The sequence below is a fragment of the Mirounga leonina genome, unplaced genomic scaffold, assembly GCF_011800145.1.
Source record: "Mirounga leonina isolate KUSES-001 unplaced genomic scaffold, KU_Mleo_1.0 Mir_101595, whole genome shotgun sequence".
Taxonomy (NCBI): Eukaryota; Metazoa; Chordata; class Mammalia; order Carnivora; family Phocidae; genus Mirounga; species Mirounga leonina.
The window spans coordinates 5,152,192-5,170,408 of record NW_023270158.1 but is presented as its reverse complement, the minus strand read 5'-3'; the positions used below and the strand labels follow the sequence as shown (position 1 = coordinate 5,170,408).

The window sequence follows — 18,217 nt, the reverse complement described above, 5'->3', positions numbered from 1 at the left end:
ATTCTTCAGGTGTCCAGCTAAACAGTTTGTTGGGAAGAAAAGGGAGCTTGGAGAAAATGAACAATTACTGGGATGTGGGTCAGTTCTTCAACGTCAGCATGTTGGCCAATGATGTCGGGAAGGCCGTCCAGGCAGCTGAGAGGTTGTTCAAACTGAAACCTCCAGTCTGGTGAGTCACACGTGTGTGTGTGTTCCTTCTCTCAGTATCTGACTTTGTTCTGAAGGGAGAAGAGCTATAATTGCAAAAGAAATATCAATTGCTGTGTTTCTCCTTCTGACTCCTTCATTAACGCAAAGTTACAGCAGCAAGAACAGCTCTGCAGGCTCACTTGGGTTTATGGGACAGGAGGGAAGGACAGACAGACGAGCACATACATGTACAGAATATGCCCCTATGTGCTCGATCTCCAAGATGCGACTCGTGATCTTATTAATTTCTTCAGGTCTGGGGCGCCTGGGTGGCTCAGTCATTAAGCATCTGCCTTCGACTCTGGTCATGATCCCAGGGTCCTGGATCGAGCTCCGCATCGGGCTCCCTACTCGGCGGGAAGCCTGCTTCTCCCTCTCCCGCTCCCCCTGCTTATGTTCCCTCTCTCGCTGTGTGTCTCTCTCTGTCAAATAAATAAATAAAATCTTAAAAAAAAAAATTTCTTCAGGTCCTCTTGGTCCTCAAGAATAAAACCTTCTTTGGTACTAGTACGTATTTGTCAGAAAGCAGGTAGTAAGGCTGAAAGCACACCAAGAAAGTGGCGTGCATCACAGATGGAAACTGGAACTAAAATAAAAGACCAAGATATGGTCAAGAAAGTGGTGCCACAGCACTGGCCCCAGGTTAGCGCATTATGGAGCCATTGAAATGTGCCAGAAAGAACACTGGGCGCCATGGATGTGTTCATGGTCTGTCCCAGGATAAGAAGAGCCAATGGCAGGGTATAGTGTTCTCTGTCAGTGGCTCCCAAACGTTGGCATGTATCCGAATCAGCTATATTGATTAAAACACAGGTTGCTGGGCCCCGCCCATGATATCTGGCTCCGAAGGTCTAGGGTGGGGCCTGGGGAATTGCACCTACAGATGACAAGCTGATGCTGCTGGTCTGGGAAACCATGCTTTGAGAACCGCTCTTCTCTGTGGACTCCTTTTGAGGAAAGATCTGTTCGGTATGTGACTCTGGGCAAGGTCTCTGAGGGGTGGGTAACAGCTGACTTGCCAGTAGGTATGAAGCTCCATGAGAGTTGTCAGTCTGTCATTGCTTCCTGTAGTCTCAGAATAGATGCTCATTCGATACCTATGTAAGTAATCAACGAATTTTTTCCGTAATATTGACAGTGCTTATCTCAGGGAGGTAGCCTTAGGAGAAGTTTTAATCTTTTTTTCCCCTCATCTCTGTTTTTCTTTTTTGTCTAAAATGCATTTGGATTACGTGCATAACTTAATACTTTTTACTTTCAGTGACCCATGTTCATCTGCCCCCTGTTCTTTCCCAGCTCAGTGGGCCAATCTGGACTCCCAGGGGCCAGAGCCTCTTCAGTTGTTTTTAGTTGGACCCCATTTCTTCCCAGTCTGAAGGACCTAAATTTGATCCCCAAACCATATCAACCTCTTGAAATCTTTCTGAGGCTTCGTGAGCAAGGAGGCAGGCAGAGCCTCCAGCCCTCGTGGAGCAGCTGCTTTTTCCAGAATTCTACTTTTAGGGTGCCCTACTGTACCCGAGCCAGACAGAGCTGACTCCATGGAGGTGACAGCTGAGCCTTGAATACATTCTCATTACGTCAGCACCTACACTGACTTACACTGTTGGGACCTAATATTGTAGGTCCAAGACCGCCCCGAGGTTCCTGATTGGCTAGAAGAACTCACAGAACTCTGAAAAGCTGTTGTATTCATGGTTAAGGTTTATTATAAGACAAGTATACAGCTTGAAATCAGCAAAGACGAAAGGCACAAAGGGCAGAGTCCAGGAGAGACAAGGTACCAGCTTCCAGCTGTCCTCACCCAGTGGAGTGACAGAGACCGTGCTGAGTTTTCCCCGCAACGATGTATGGCAACATGCACAAAGTATTGACAACCGGGGAAGCTCACCAAGTCTTGGTGTCCAGGGTTTTCTGGGGAGGTCGGTTGTACAGGTATGGAGCAACCGCATAGTTGACCTTAGTCAGAGTCCCCAGCCTCTCTGGAGATAACACTGATACAGCATGGCCCAAGGCCCCCACCATGCAACCTGTTGTTAGCATGAACTTTCTGGCATGGCCCAAGGCCCCCAGTAAACAAAAGCATTCTTACCAGGCTGGATATCCCAAGGCCTTAAAGGTGATGTCCCCAAAGCTAGTCAAGGACCAGACCTTTCTCTGGAATGTTAAGAGTTGGGACAACCCAAGCCTAATGAGTGACTCCTTCAGTGCAGAGTACCCAAGCAAGTCAGTCAGAGTCTAGCTGACCTGCCTTCCCAGGACAGCTTCAGACTTTATCCTCAAAGGACAAAATAATACTCTGATGCTTTCAGCTCAACCATCCCCATTCACTAGCAGAGAGGATGTGACCACCACTGCCTAACAGCTGTGTTTCGAACACTTCAATTTGCTTGAAGACAGTAAAGATATGATGAGATTGAAGACCTCATAACTTCAAATTCTACCTGGTCAGATCTAATTAAAAAAATATATAATGAGTTTCACATTGAGGATTGGTAGGGGTCAAGGAGGAGAGGAGAGAGATGGGAGGGAAGCAGTGTGGCTGTAGAAGGGAAACATGAGGGATCCTTGTGACAGTGAAAACATTCTCTGTCTTAGTTGTATCCATTTCAATATCTTGCTTGTGATCTTGTTCTAGAATTGTATGAGCTGTCATCATTGGTATCAACCAGGCCAAGAGTACACGAGATCTCTATCATTTCTTATGACTATATGTAAATCTACAATTACTTCAAAAAAGGTTAATTTAAAAAAATATTTAAAAATAAAAAAAATTTAAGAAGACTGAGTTTGAAATTTTGCCATTTTGGAATTGCTTTAAATTTCAAACTGCATGCTTTTGTTTTTAAGACCGTTAGCATATGCTTGCCAGTGTCTACACTTTGATTACCATTCGCCCAATGTTGGTAAAAAGCCACGTTGTATGATTTTGTTGGACAAACTTATTTTGCCCGCTCTTTGGGTTTCTTTTAAGTAAGTATGTGGCTGCCAAGGGATTAAGAAGCACTCACTACACAATATGAATTTAAATAAATGAAGCTTTTGGGAAACCTCTTTTAAAGGGAGTAGAATGGAATTCCATTTCTTGAATCTAATTTATCGATGCTGGTGATTTTTCCAGGTACCTTCGATCGTTAGTTCAGAACTTGTTATTAATTCAGCGCTTCAAGAAACCTATTATTGAACATTCACCCAGGCAAGAACGGCTTAACTTCTGGTTAGATATAATTTTTGAGGCAACAAATGAAGTTACTAATGGACTCAGATTTCCAGTAAGTTATGCTTAATCCATTTCTTTCAGGTAGAACAAAAGAAACTGGGGGTTGGTGCTGTCTAATTATTGAATACGCTGAAAGGTAGAAAACCTTAGAGTAATTGAAAATGTTAGGATACCCATCCGTTGGGCGCCTGGGTGGCTCAGTTGATTAAGCGACTGCCTTTGGCTTGGGTCATGATCCCGGAGTCCCGGGATCAAGTCCCACATCGGGCTCCCTGCTCGGCGGGGAGTCTGCTTCTCCCTCTAGCCCTTCCCCCCTCTTGCGCTCTCTCTCTCACTCTCTCTCTCTAATAAATAAATTAAAAAAAAAAAAAAGAGGATACCCGTCCGTCTTAGGTAGACTCAGCCGGTGATAGATCAACTCACTAGAAAAAGTCGGCTGTGACCTCTAAGATAGTGGTCTCAACTGAGAGTCATTTTGTCTCCCAGGGGACATCTGGCAATATCTAGAGACATTTTTGGTTGTCAGAACTGCGAGGAAGGTGTTGCTCCTGGCGGCTAGTGGGGTGAAGGCCAGGGATGCTGCCAAACGTCCCACAGTGCACAGGACAGCCCCATCCCCAACACAGAATTACCCAGCCCCAAACCTCAGCAGTGCCAAGGTGGAGGAACCCTGTTCTAAATCACTGCAAGAGTAATAGCAAAATTTTGGAATTTAGCACTGTTCCCTCTTGAGCTTCGGTTTGTCTCCAATGCCACTAATTAACTTTTAAAACATTATTGGAAAGCAAAGTGACTATTAACTTTTCATTAAGTTTTTGTTTGAGTTTTATGACCATCTTATAAGGAATCATAAGTACGATATCTAAGCACCCTAGATACTGAACTTCAGATCATTATATTTCATATTTCATCACAAAACCATGAGGTTTTGTGAACGTGCCGTGTTGAGGAATTTCATTAAACTTCTAATGGTGATTAAGTTGTTTGAGATGATTATGATAATTTTGTTCTTGGGTAATAAGTTTTAAAATCTTTTTTTTTTTTTAAGATTTTATTTATCTGACAGAGACACAGTAAGAGAGGGAACACAAGCAGGGGGAATGGGAGAGGTTGAGAAGCAGGCTCCCCGCAGAGCGGGGAGCCCGACGCAGGACTCGATCCCATGATCCCGGGATCATGACCTGAGCCGAAGGCAGTCGCCCAACCGACTGAGCCACCCAGGCGCCCAGTTTTAAAATCTTTTAATTATGAAATATTTCAAACCTATTGAAAGGTACAAAAAATAATGGAACAGGGGCGCCTGGGTGGCTCAGTCGTTAAGCGTCTGCCTTCAGCTGGGGTCATGATCCCAGGGTCTTGGGATCAAGCCTCGCATCAGGCTCCCTGCTCAGCAGGAAGCCTGCTCCTCCCTCTCCCACTCCCCCTACTTGTGTTTCCTCTCTCGCTGTGTCTCTCTCTGTCAAATAAATAAATAAAATCTTAAAAAAAAATAATGGAACAGATACTTGTGTAATGTCTACCCAGATTTAGTGATCTTAAATATGTTGTTTTATTTGCTTTGGAAATTCATTCATTCATTCTCTCTTCCCTTCTCCTTCTCTCCTTTCTCCCCTTCCCTCCCTCCCTCTCCCCCAGCAATAAAACATTAGTGATGGAATGTCACCTCACTTTTCATCCCCTTGTATTTTCTATAGACTTGAGTACCTACCTGCAGATCATCCAGTTTGCTTCATTTCTCTCAAAAACTGTAGCCTCCCTGTTTCTTCTCTGTCACCTTCTTGGGCAGGCCTTTCTGGGCCACCCTGTCTAAAGTGACCCCCCCCACACACACACACCTTTATTCTGTAGTACTTGTTTCAGAGCTGCATAGGGGACCATATTCCATATCCCATATGTGTGTGTTTCTTGTCTGCCCCATCAGAGCATGGACCCGCCTGGAGGGAGGGGACTTCTGTCCTGACTGTGGTATCCACAGGCCCTGGGGCATTGCTGGCACACAGTAGGTGCTCAAGTATTTGTGCAGTATAGCACTTCCCACTTGCTCATTGGGCAGAGTAACCTGTCTGGTTTATTCCTGTACGTCACAGAAATCTGTTCTTTTAGGTGCTGGTGATAGAACCAACCAAAGTCTACCAGCCTTCATATGTCTCTATAAACAGTGAAGCTGAGGAGAAGACGGTTTCTCTGTGGCATGTCTCACCCACAGAAATGGTAAGAAAAAAATCAGGCACAGCTCTCTCTCTCTATTCTCTGCTGTTTAATCAGAAATTCAGTGTTCAGATAGGAGAGTCTGTGTTGTTGGACTTGAAAGCACAGGCGGGAGAGAGGACGCTGGTTTGCCCATTTTACATGTGTTTATGTTATATATTTGTGTGTGGGTGTGTCTGTACGAATGTGTGTATATTTATGTGAATGAATACAGGCTTGTTGAAAAAAGTTAAACCATGAGGAAGTGGATAAGGAGTAACAGGAAAGTCCCAGCAAACCCCCCAAGGCTCCCCCCGCTCCCCTCCCCAGTAACTTGGGTGCATATCCATCTTTACCATTCTCTAAACTCCCTTATGTATGTGTAAGTGTGTGTATGAGTGCATATGTTGTGTGTGTGTGTGTAGAGAAGCATTTTCATTAAAGTGTGATCATAAGTATATATTACTTTGCAACTTTTTAAATTGATTCATACATCATAGACAATTTTTCAAATAGCACACAGTGATCCACCTGAGTTTTTAAAAAAAGATTTTATTTATTTGACAAAGATAGAGAACATAAGTAGGCAGAGCAGCAGGCAGAGGGAGAGGGAGAAGCAGGCTCCCCGCTGAGGAAGGAGCCTGATGCGGGGCTCGATCCCAGGACTCTGAGATCATGACCTGAGCTGAAAGCAGACACTTAACCGACTGAGCCACCCAGGCGCCCCCACCTGATGTTTTTAAATGTAGTATTCCTGTATCATGGTGGTACATTTCCAAGTATGGATAAAGCAAAATTTATTTTCGCACCTGCCTGCAGTGAACATTTCAGTCTCACCTGTGCACTCTATCTAGTGGTAGATATGTTGGTGCACATCCTGGTGGTTACACCCTACATGCTCCTGTATGTTGTTTCAGGAACAGAGATTCCCAGAAATGGAACTACTGGATTTAAGACTACTTTTGTTTAAAATTTGATAGCTACAGGGCGCCTGGGTGTCTCAGTCAGTTGAACATCCAACTCTTGGTTTCGGCTCAGGTTGTGATCTTGGGGGTCGTGGGATCGGGCTCCACACTCAGCAGGGAGTCTGCTTGGGATTCTCTCTCTTCCTCTCCCCCTGCCCCTCCCCCTACTCATGCGTGTGCATGCTTCGATGCGCACTAAGGTAAAGAAATCTTTAAAAAAGAAAAAATAAAATTTGATAGCTACTAAAGATAAAATAAATAAAATGTGATAGCTCCTGTCAGGTTTGCACCACTCCAGTTTATGTTCACACCAATAATACAGGAGAGGGAACATTTTAATTGCCCACTAAAGAGATCACAGAAACACTGGGCTGTGCCTGGTGTGGTAGTAACTAATTTTTTGATCTCTGTGTGTCTAAAGTACTTCTTCAGCTTCTTTCTTTAATAACATATTTTTAGTAATAAAAGATCTAGTACCTTTGACAAGTGCATTCACTAGGTAGGTCTGTTTGCTTTGCATATGTTTTCATGGAGTGTGGGGAGACTTCTGCCATTAACCTGGCGAAGAAGGATTTTTTTCCCTGGAAATAAGAGTGTGAGCAATTATGTCTTAATCAGGTGAAAATAAACAGTATCTTCAAAAAATGAAACATAACATTAGAGAATAAGCAGAGGCCCAAAATCATGCAAGAAATTCCTTATCAGAAATAGTCGTGACACAGCAACTCCCCCCACCCCCCATTGTGCAGCGGGTACGAAGTGTGACTTCTGCTGCATAAACAAGTTGCAAATGTTGCTGTACACCGTGGCACCCATAGTTAACAGGATGGCATTGTGTGTTTCGTAATCTGTTGAGAGTTAATCTCATGTGTCCTTACCCCCCACACGCACAAAACAAAAACCAAAGGACACAAGGACACTTTGGGAGGTGTTGGATATGGCCATTACCTTGATTGTGGTAATGATTCCATAAGTGTCTGAATATGTCCAAACTCCTCAAATTATGCACGTGAAATTTATGCAGGTCTTTGTCTATTATATCTCAATAGAGGTATATATAAAAAAAATAGGCACGAAATCTCAAGTTGTCTTCCTCCACTTGAGCTGCTGTAACAGAATACCATAGACTGGGGGCTTAAACAACAGACCTTTCTTTCTCCCAGTTCTGGAGGCTGGGAGTCCAAGGGCGGGCTGCCAGCATGGTCAGGTTCTAGTGAGGGCCCTCTTCCCAGCTCACAGAAGGCTGTCTTCCTCATGTGTCCTCAGATGGTGGAGAGATGTTTCCCTTGTGTCCCTTTTAATAAGGGCATTAATCCCGGGGGCTCCATCCTCATGACCTAATCGCCTCCCCAAGGCCCCACCTCCAACAGCTGGTTTGCAGAGACACAAACATTCAGTCCACAGCATAAGTGTAAGGCAGGAACTTTGTCTAATATTTAACAGAGGACCAACCTTCTTACTCATCAGAGTCAGCAGCCATTAGTGAAGATGAGCTGCCCTAATGTGTGCTTGGCATTTTTTTGGTTATCGTTTTGTTTTGCTGCACTGTGTGTATTAATTTAAATATTTGAGTGCAAAAGAAAAAAATTAAAGCCATAATAAAATATACACATGGTGTTCAAACAGATATATCTCCTTTGAAGATATCCATAGGTTTTCTATTTGAAGAATCCATAGGTTTTCTATTAAATTTGCCTCTTGCGTTGTTTTTAACCTTTTATGGAAGTATGACATACACCCTGAAAAGTCCATCAGTCGTCAATGTACAATTCGATGGATGTGTGTCACGGGAACACACCTAAGTAACCAGCATGGCCAAGGAGGAGAACATCAGCAGACACTCCCCTTTGATGCCACTGTGATGCGAGAGGATTTTCAAAATTCTGATCTGTAACCTCACTATTCCATCGATGTAGATACACAACACCTCATGTTTTGACAAGTACTTGGAGAAAGAAACTAACCCTGCTCAGATGACTCTTGAGACTTTTAGAGCCAAGTGGTTTTGGTCTCATGGAATTCTACAAACGTTGCCCATTTTATTGACCCCTGTAATTGTTGCTGGCCCTTAATAGACATTCCCATGGGTACCTACACTATCTCCCTAGTTGTAAATGTTTTACTTTGTATGTAGTCTGTAATAAGAAATGGAAAAGAACGATACAAGCAGCAAATGCTAGTTTTCCTTGACTGATGAAATGTTTTGCACAAGTGCTCATAGTTGTCAGAACAAACGTCTGAGAGAAATATAAATTGCCTTTTTGCTGTGAGAGGAAGCTTTTGCTTTTGCCTTCATTTACATTTTTGAAATTCTGCAGATCGCGAAAGCAAGCAGATTTGCCTGGTGTGAGATGACATTTCTCTACACAGTGTTGCATTTTTTCCTAGTGGGCTGAGGCTGGTGGGGGGGGGCAGATCACACGCATGCGCGTGTTCACTTACATGCAGCACTGCTGTAGGAGGAGATGAAGTTTTGGTTTGTTAGGCAAGGATTCAGAAACTTCTGGTCAACACTTAACTCGTGGCACGGGGACATGGGAGCAGAGCGTGGACTTTGTAGCGTTTGCTGCTTTCTGTGGTATAACTGCTCCCACCGTGACCAGTTTCAAGCAACCTCCAGTATGTGCCTGGATGTGGGGTTAGGAGGAGATGGGCACAGTTGGCCTTCCTAAGCTGGCACCAGTGGCCCCCAGCACAACAGTGCAAGTAGACTGCACAGAGCAGGGTCGAACACAGCCTTGCTCCCTCAGCAACTCCTGTGCCCCAGAGTTGCCAACAGGCATAGAGTAGCTGCCGACGCCGACCGCACAGGTGGGGCTGCTTGTTGGGGAAAGCTCTGTCGTTGTTGCCTTTTATGCTTATGTTAGCAATGGGACAAGCACATAAAAAGTCTACAGAATTGTCACAGACGCCCAGGATTCCTCCCCAGAGGCATGCACTCTGGGACCTGGAGGGCAGATGCTACGTCGGCGCCCCGGGGACCCTGGAGGTGTGGCCCCGCCTCTGGCTTCCTGGCCCATTTCTCCGCAGCCCACCCTGGCTCTGCTGCTTGTGCACTCCGACTGGGGGCTTCTGACCCTGACGTGAACAGCTAGTCTTGAGTCCATTTCCTCCTCATGATTTAGATGTGGTGAAATAGCCCCCCTCAGAAAGGGTGAGGTCGCTGCCTACCATGGGAGGAGAGCAGCCACCGCGTTGACGATGGAGGAATCTGGGTCAGTTGACCCACCAGGACACCAGATCAGAAGCCATGAGGCCAACCCTGACTTCCATCACCAGATGTTTCTCGAAAAACCCCACGTGCAGATGCAAGAGTGTGTGGACTTCACGATTTCATTTACATATTCTTGCAGAACAGGCAAAACTCTCGGTGGTGGTGAAGTCAGAATAGTGGTTGCTCTTTCCACCCTTGGATGACTGGGCATGGTGGGGGGCAATTATGAGGGAAGCTTCTGGGCTGCTGTTCATGTTCTGTCTCTTGATTTAGATGCTGGTTACAGCGAGTCTTCATTTTGTAGAAATTTACTTCGATGATCACTGTGCCCTTTTCTGAACATACGGTATACTTCAAGTCAGAAGTTTAATAATTTTATTAAACTTATTTATTAAATAATTTTATTTATTATTATTATTATTATTAAAGGACCTGTACTGGCCCTCTGGTCATACTCCCCCAAACCATGACTGAATCCCGTGGCTTTCCAAATTAAAACTGACTCTTACTGAGTGTCAAGCCCTTGTGTAATCCTGTCTTCTCCTTGTCCCCGAGCTGGCCCTGCAGGGGCTCCTGTGTGCTCTTCTGTCCTCCTTACTCCCCTGCAATTCCTTCTTCCAGTCATCCAAGCCCTAACTTCTGCGGAGGCGTCTCTAACCACCCTCCCACCCCTTTCACTGAATGTAGGCCACCTTCTTCCCTGTATAGTATGCGCAGTATTTCCCATTGCTCTTGGATCACTTTTTGAGAATGTCTCCCCAAGTGCTCTGCAAGCCCGAGTATGATTTGTAGCTTTTTATATCCATAGTATCTACAAAGCAGGTACCCCCCAAATGCCCACTGACTGTGATATAAAGGGAAAGAGGGGAGTCCGTGTTGTTTACCTTTTAGCCCGCATATCTTCCTCCCAACTCAAGAAGTTCCCTAAAGCTACCCTACAGTAAACCTTCCATCTGAGAATACTTTAAAAACTCCTGTGGCTGGCCTTTTTATATACATGCAAGCTTCTTGCCTGTAGGTGGGTAGGACAAGGTGCTCTCGAAATTGCCCTGGTTCATATTTCTGTACCCGAATCCAAAAGCAGGTTCCTGCTCTCCACGACTGCCACCTTCCAGTGACTCTGAACACAAGTCCTCTAAAATATGCTCAGTCTTTCTACACGGTTGGGTCCAAGGTGGTGGCTTTCACTTTGGCATATACTTTCATCTTTCAGGGCCCTCAAGGGTTCTCCTCTTCTTCAGAGTAGAAGAGGAGATGATGATGGTCTCCGAGGCCCTGCGTGATCTTCCTCATGAGCTCTCTCCAACCTCTTTCCCACTCCCCTTTGTCGGTTCCCAGACATGCCCTAGGGACAGGATTTTTCCTGTCTGCCTGGGGCTGTTGTCCCTCCCATGTGTCTGGACAGCTCACTCCTTCACCTGCTTTAACCTTCTGCTGAGAAGTCATCAGAGACCCCTTCCTGGGGCATCCAGCCTAATGCCATGACCGCCGCCCCACCTTAATGCCCTTCCCGGTGCTCTCTGGCTTTGTATTGCTTTTTGTCCTCTGTCGTGATGTTAAGTTACCACTTAATTAGTTGCTCCTCTCTTCTCGAATGTAAGCCCCATGAAGGCAGAGGCTTTGTTCTCTGCTACATCCTCCGTGCTGGTGCCTTGCCTGGCACATAGTAGGTGCTTAATTGACACGGATGAATGAATTTTCTCCCATTGAAGGCCATCCTCCCAGGTGTTCATGTTGTTGTTCCTCCAGGATGGCAGGAAACTGGTCACCCAGCTGCTCGTGGCTATTCTCCTAAGCCATATACTCAGTCTTCTGGCTCTCACACTTCTCTGGGGGGCTTAGCTGGTCATTTATGCCATTTTTCAGGCCAACCACATGTGCTTTCTTATTTTAAATGATTTTCTTTTGCTGCGATGTATTGGTACTGTAGCCTGTGGCTCTTCTGGAACAGATTTCAGATCTCTGTTCTGAGGCTTAGCTTTGTGCAATGTTTATTAAGTGTGGGCAGTGGTGGTGGAGGGAGGGAACAGAGTTGTTTTTTTTTTTTTTAAACATTTTATTTATTTGACAGGGAGAGAGAGAGAGAGCGTACAGGCAGGGGGAGGGGCACGCAGAGGGAGAGGGAGAAGCAGGCTCCCTGCTCAGCAGGGATCCCGATGTGGGGCTCGATCCCAGGACCCTGGGATCATGACCTGAGCCGAAGGCAGACGCTTAACGACTGAGCCACTCAGGTGCCCCCAGAGTTATTTTTAAAAATGCACCTTGTACAAAATGAAATCCAGGTTAGTCTTTGTGTTAGTTATGGCAAGCTATCTGCTAAAACAAATAGCACCTAAATATCAATGTCTTAACATGATAAAAGTTTATGCCTTGTGTCATAAACTTGCGGTAGGGTCCACATTCCCTCTTGTAGTGGAATAAAGGATCGCTGGGGAGGTTATTACGAACCACGCCCACAGATGGTGCACATCATTCCTCCTTAAATCCCATTGGTCAAAATTCCATCACGGGGCCCCACCCTCCAGGGGAGGCTGGGAAATGTATTCTTGGCTGTGTGCCCAGGGGAAAAAAAGAAAGATTGGAGAACACTGATTGGTGGCTGCCACATTTTTCCTTCTGCAAATATTTTCACAGGTCACTCAACTTAGGTGGGCTGTTCTCAAACTCATTTTAGAGTTTTCCTGATAGGTTGACAGAAGATGAAAGTCCATTCAGTGTGTACTTATTCTGTGCCTTTTCTGTTTCAACTTTTTAGATCATTCACTCTAAACTGGATTAGAGATACAAATGAATTTTTGTAATACATGAGAAAATGTTTCTGGTCTTCCAAGTTATATAAAATATATTGCTCTAACTCCTAAATCTCTCTTGAAAGTAAAATAGCAGAAGCGACTGACCAGAGAATGAAACCAAAAGTTATTTTTTTGCATGGAAAAAATCAAGCTCTACTGACTTCTGTTTTTAAAACCTGCAGAAACAAATTCATGAATGGAATTTTACAGCTTCTTCCATTAGGGGAATAAGGTAAGAACATAAGGGAAAATGGAATTATTGTTTTAATACAAATAACGATGACAGCATTTTACTTTAATGTTTCCACTTATTTATAAGATGTGATATTCTCATTTTTATCAGAATCCTCAGCTTGTTCATGTGCTGCTAATAAGGGCTTCTTGGCTTGTTGTAACAGAGAAGCTTTTTTTGGTATCCAATAGACTAAACTCTCTTGTCTCAAACTTTTTTTAAAAGATGAAGTTAGATCTGTAGAAAGAGAAAGCGTTTCTTCTTTGAACCATGGATGTTCAAGTGCTCAGGGAACCCCAGAATCCCAGTAACTGAAGGAATTACTTGGTAATGACACTCGGTTGGGGTCTCCTGAGTACAATAATGGAGCCAAGGACATTGTTCTCATTTGGGGAGCAGGTGGTGTAGTCCAAGGAGAGCTATGGTGCTTGGTCTTTGGATCAGGGGTGGTGACCATTTGGCGACCCTTGTGGCTACACTTTGAGCCTCACCCTGCCAGCACATCCAACGGCAGGAGCAGCTCTGAAGCAGATGTGAATTGCAATCCCTCTTTCACTGTTTAACCTTGACAAAATCGCTTAGCCTTTCCAGGACTCTGTTCATAGTTTCCATTAAATGAAGGGCTTGGATTAGAACTGTATGTTCTTTATCTGATTGTAAGACCACAGGCCACTGTTGAATCCCCTGTTACCTCCAGACATGGTATGATCCCGTTCTAGACACAGCACTGTTTAGATTAGAATAATATTTTTGTCACTTTAAAGGGAGGGAAATAATTTAAGAACAGTAGTGTATTTGAGTAATACTGATGCAAAAATATAATTCAGTGTTGAACATTTTCAAAAACTGAATACTCCAGAAACTAAGTGGGATGAGAACATGTAGTCAAGAACCTTTTGTTTGTGCCTTCTCATAGAGCTACCTCTTGCTGCCATTCAACCATCAACAGGGACGTGCAAAGGACCTGGGATGAATCAGACCCTGGAACCAATGTGCTGTAAAGAGCACATGTTGAACAAAGTGCTACCCAAATAACTGTGATAGTTTCTTTACAAATTTGTTTCCAAAACTTATGTATAACCTAGTTTTCATTATTTTTAAATCACCCTGTTGCTCTTTCAACTAAGTATTTGTCATGTAATCCCTGACATATGAAGAATGGCTAAAGAAGCTATGGATCTCAGGGAGAGATGACTTAGGGGAAGATAAAGTGGCATCATTTGTTTGAAGAGAATTTAGGCTTTTCCGTAGTGCCACTTGGCAAAATGAGGGCCATCGTGTAGGCTTGGCCCAGTGTAGGTAAAGAACTTTCGAGCAGTAAAATCCATCAGCAAATGGAGTATGGTGATTTTCTGTCTCCGGGTATGTCCAGGAAAGCGGAATATTGACTGAAGTGCTGTAGAGTCGGATCCCGACCTTAGAGGGAAATGGACCAGATAACCTGTAAAGGCCTTTCTTGAGCTAAGATGCCATGTGTATTTCTACCTCCTTTGTGTGGCCCCAAATAGTGTGTCCTGATATTTTTCAAGTCTTGAAATTCCTTAGGTACCATAATACATTATTTCACAAATAAGCTTCCTGTCTTGTGTGTGAAATTATAAATTCTTGAGGACAGAGACCATATTGATTTCCCTTTCTTGCTGCTCTAGGCTTTGCTAGGTGCTGTACCCATGGTAAGTTCTCCATACAAATGAAAATCGTTTGATGGATACAAACTCAAACATACGCAAGATAAATGTCCCTGCTATTTAAATTTTGTAGAGAAGTAGAAGTCAAATTTGGGGAGTAGTGATTAAAACATTAATGAATCTTTCAAATTTGTAAAATGGAAGAAAATCTATGACTAGATTTTTCTCAAAAATGTGTAAGTGACATCATAACTTACATATAAGCTGCCTTATGTTTTTCCAATTTTACAGCATATCCAAGTTTGATGAGCGGTGTTGTTTTCTTTATGTCCATGATAATTCCGATGACTTTCAAATCTACTTTTCTACCGAAGACCAGTGTAATAGGTGAGTTACAGCTGATTCAGGGGGTTGTGATGTAATTATGGCAATTCAATTTTTCTTTAAAGATTTTATTTATTTATTCTGACAGAGAGAGGGAACACAAGCAGGGGGAGTGGGAGAGGGAGAAGCCGGCTTCCCGCCGAGCAGAGAGCCCGATGCAGGGCTCGATCCCAGGACCCTGGGATCATGACCTGAGCCGAAGGCAGACGCCTAACAACTGAGCCACCCAGGCGCTCCCATGGCAAATCGATTGTAAAGGGTCTTTGTTGAGAAGAATATTTATTTGATATGCTGCCTTTCCTGAAATTTTAACTTATAGAAAGTTACTTTTACAGCTTCACTGAGATATAATTCACATACATGCAGTCCACCCATTTAGAGTGTACGATTCAATCTTTTTTTTAGTATATTCACGGTTTGCAACCATCGCCACAATCTAACTTCAGAATATTTTCATGACTCCCAAAAGAAACCCAGTGTTCATTACCAGTTACTCCCCATTTTCCCTCAACCTAATCCTCCTATCCCAGCCTTGTGCAAAAACTAATCCACTCTCTGTCTCTCTGGATTTGCCTATTCTTGACGTTTCATATAAATGGAATCACACTGTCTGTGGTCTTTTGTGTCTGACATTTTTTAGTTATTATAATGTTCTCAAGGCTCACCTGTGCTGTAGCTGTATCAGTACTTTGTTCTTGTTGTGGCTCATCACTCTTCCATTGTACGGACATATTTGATTTATCTATTCAGTTGAAAGGCATCTGGGTTGGTTCCATTTGTTGGCTATTATGAATAATGCTACTAGAATGTTCACGTGCCAGTTTTTGTGTGGCCCTGTGTTTACATTTCGCTTGGAGCTAAATTACTGGGTCTTAGGTAACTCCGTGTTTAACCTTTGAGGAACTGCCAGACTGTGGTCCAATTTTACATTGTCATCAGCAGCGTACGAAGGTTCTAACTTCTCCCTGTCCTTGCTGCATGCATTATTGTGTGTCCTTGTGCTTCTAGCCATCCTAGTGGGCATTAGGTAGGATCTGATTGTGGTTTTGGTCTGCATTTCCCTAATGACTGATGATACTGGGCATTTTTTCATGAGTTTACTGGCCATTTATATATCTTCTTTGGAGAACTATCTGCTCAAATCCTTCACCCAATGAAAAGAATTTTTTTAACCTTTTATTTTGGAAAATATTCAGAGCTACAAGAAAGTTTTAGAGGGGCGCCTGGCTGGCTCAGTCGGTAGAGCATGCAACTCTTGATCTCAAGGTTTTGAGTTTAAGCCCCACAATGGGTGTGGAGCCTACTTAAAATTTAAAAAAAAATTTTTTTAATTAATAAAAAATTGGAGAAAAACAGTACAAAGAATGTCCATACATGTTTCACCCAGAATTCCCCAGTGTTAACCCTTCACCACACTTGATTTACCTTCATTCCATATGCATATGATTATTTTTGTTCTGGACTCCTGAGGAGTGAGTTGTAGACATAATGCTTCATTACCTCTCACTACTTGAGTGCATATTTCCTAAAAACAACATTCACTTACATAATCACAGCACAGTTATCTAATTAGGAAATTAAGACTGATAAGGCTCTGTAATCTAGAGACCTTATCCACATTTGACTTACTGTCCAACTAATGTCCTTTACAGCAAAACACAGGATTTTTTTCTCTGCCCCGCCATCCAGTCCAGGATCATGTGTTACATTTGATGGTCATATGTGTGTGGTCCCTGTTTATCTTCATCAGTGCTGCTTTGTCTGTCTTGACTCAATGCTTTCAAAGAGCACAGGCAGTTGAAGTTGTGTAGGCTGTCAGTTGGGGTTTGTTTGCTGTTTCCTCCTGATTACATTAGTGCCATGCATTTCGGGAAGGAACAGCACAGAAGTGATGTCCTGTCCTCACGCGCCACGTCAGGATCCGTATGGCATCTTTGTCTCGTGCCTGGTGAAATTACCTTGGCTCACCTGGTGAAGGTGGTGTTTGCCAGTCTTCTCCAAACTGCCCATTTATAATTGGTTTATTTGTATTTCTGTTAATGGTTTTGAGAATCCTTAATATATTCTGGATACAAGCGCTTGATCAGATGTGTGATTTGCATACAACTTCCCCCGCCCCCATTCTGTGGGTGGTTTGTCACTGTCGATGGGGCCCTCCGCGATACATAAGCTTTACATTTTGATACAGTTCAATTTGTTTTTTCTTTGGTCATTTGTGTTTTGGGGGTCACCTAAGAAGGTGTTGCCTGACCTAAGGTTCTGTATGTTTGTTTTCTTGTTAGAGTTTTAGCTCTTAGATTTAGGTCTCTGGTTGATTTTTTTTTTTTTAATTTATTTATTTGACAGAGAGAGACACAGCGAGAGAGGGAACACAAGCAGGGGGAGCGGGAGAGGGAGAAGCAGGCTTCCCGAAGAGCAGGGACCCCGATGTAGGGCTCGATCCCAGGACTTGAGATATGACCTGAGCCAAAGGCAGACGCTTAACGACTGAGCCACCCAGGCGCCCCTCTCTGGTTGATTCTGAGGTCATTTTTGTATATGGTGTGAAGTAGGCGTCCAGCTTCATTCTTTTGCATGTGGATATGTGGTCGATCCAGCCTGTTTGTTGAAAAGACTCTTCTTTCTCCTACTAAATGGTCTTGGCACTCTTAGAAACTCGGTTGACCATAAATGTAAGAGTCTATTTCCGGACTTATACTTCTGTTCCCTTGCTCTGTATGTCTGTCCTTACACCAGTACCACATTTTTCTTTCTTACTGTAGCTTCATAGTAAGTTAGGAAATCAGGAAATGTGAGTCCTCCCAACGTTGTTCTTGCTTTTAATAATTGCTTTGGTTAGTGTGGCTCCTTGCATTTCCATGTGAATTTTAGAATCTGTCAGTTTCTCCAAAAAAGGCAGCTGTGATTTTGACAGGGATTGCAGTGGAGATGTAGACCAATTGGGGCAGTGTCATTCTAACCATAGTAAACCTTCGATCCCAGAGCACTGCTGTCCATTTGTTTAGGTCTTCTTTAATTTCTTACAACAGTTTTTTGCAGTTTCAGAGTACAAGTGTCATACTTCTTTTGTTTTAAACATAGACCTAGGTATTTTTTTATGTTATTATAAATAGAGTTTTCTTAATTTCATTTTCAGAGTGTTCATGGTTAGTATATAGAAATATGCTTGATTTTTATATATTTAGTATGCTGCAATCTTGCTGAATTAATTTATTCTAATACTTTTTACTAGTATTTTAAGATTATGTTTTTAAAGTAAACTCTCCACCCAATGTGGGGCTCAAACTCATGACCCTGAGATCAAGAGTCACACACTTTGCCAACTGAGCCAGCCAGGAGCCCCGCTTCTCATACTTGTTATTGAATTCCTTAAGATTTTCTGTATACAAGATTATGTCTGCTGCCG

General features: G+C 43.4%; 1 protein-coding gene across 1 annotated transcript in view; it reads left to right on the top strand.

The window, feature by feature from the left end:
• MAP3K15 (mitogen-activated protein kinase kinase kinase 15) overlaps positions 1–18,217 on the top strand; it is a 121,197-nt gene that overhangs the window by 70,921 nt on the left and 32,059 nt on the right. The window contains exons 9-13 of the mRNA XM_035000495.1: positions 10–169; positions 3,311–3,461; positions 5,513–5,620; positions 12,750–12,799; positions 14,719–14,814. Of these exons, the coding sequence (XP_034856386.1) occupies positions 10–169; positions 3,311–3,461; positions 5,513–5,620; positions 12,750–12,799; positions 14,719–14,814 (565 nt within the window). The remainder of the gene's footprint in view (positions 1–9; positions 170–3,310; positions 3,462–5,512; positions 5,621–12,749; positions 12,800–14,718; positions 14,815–18,217) is intronic.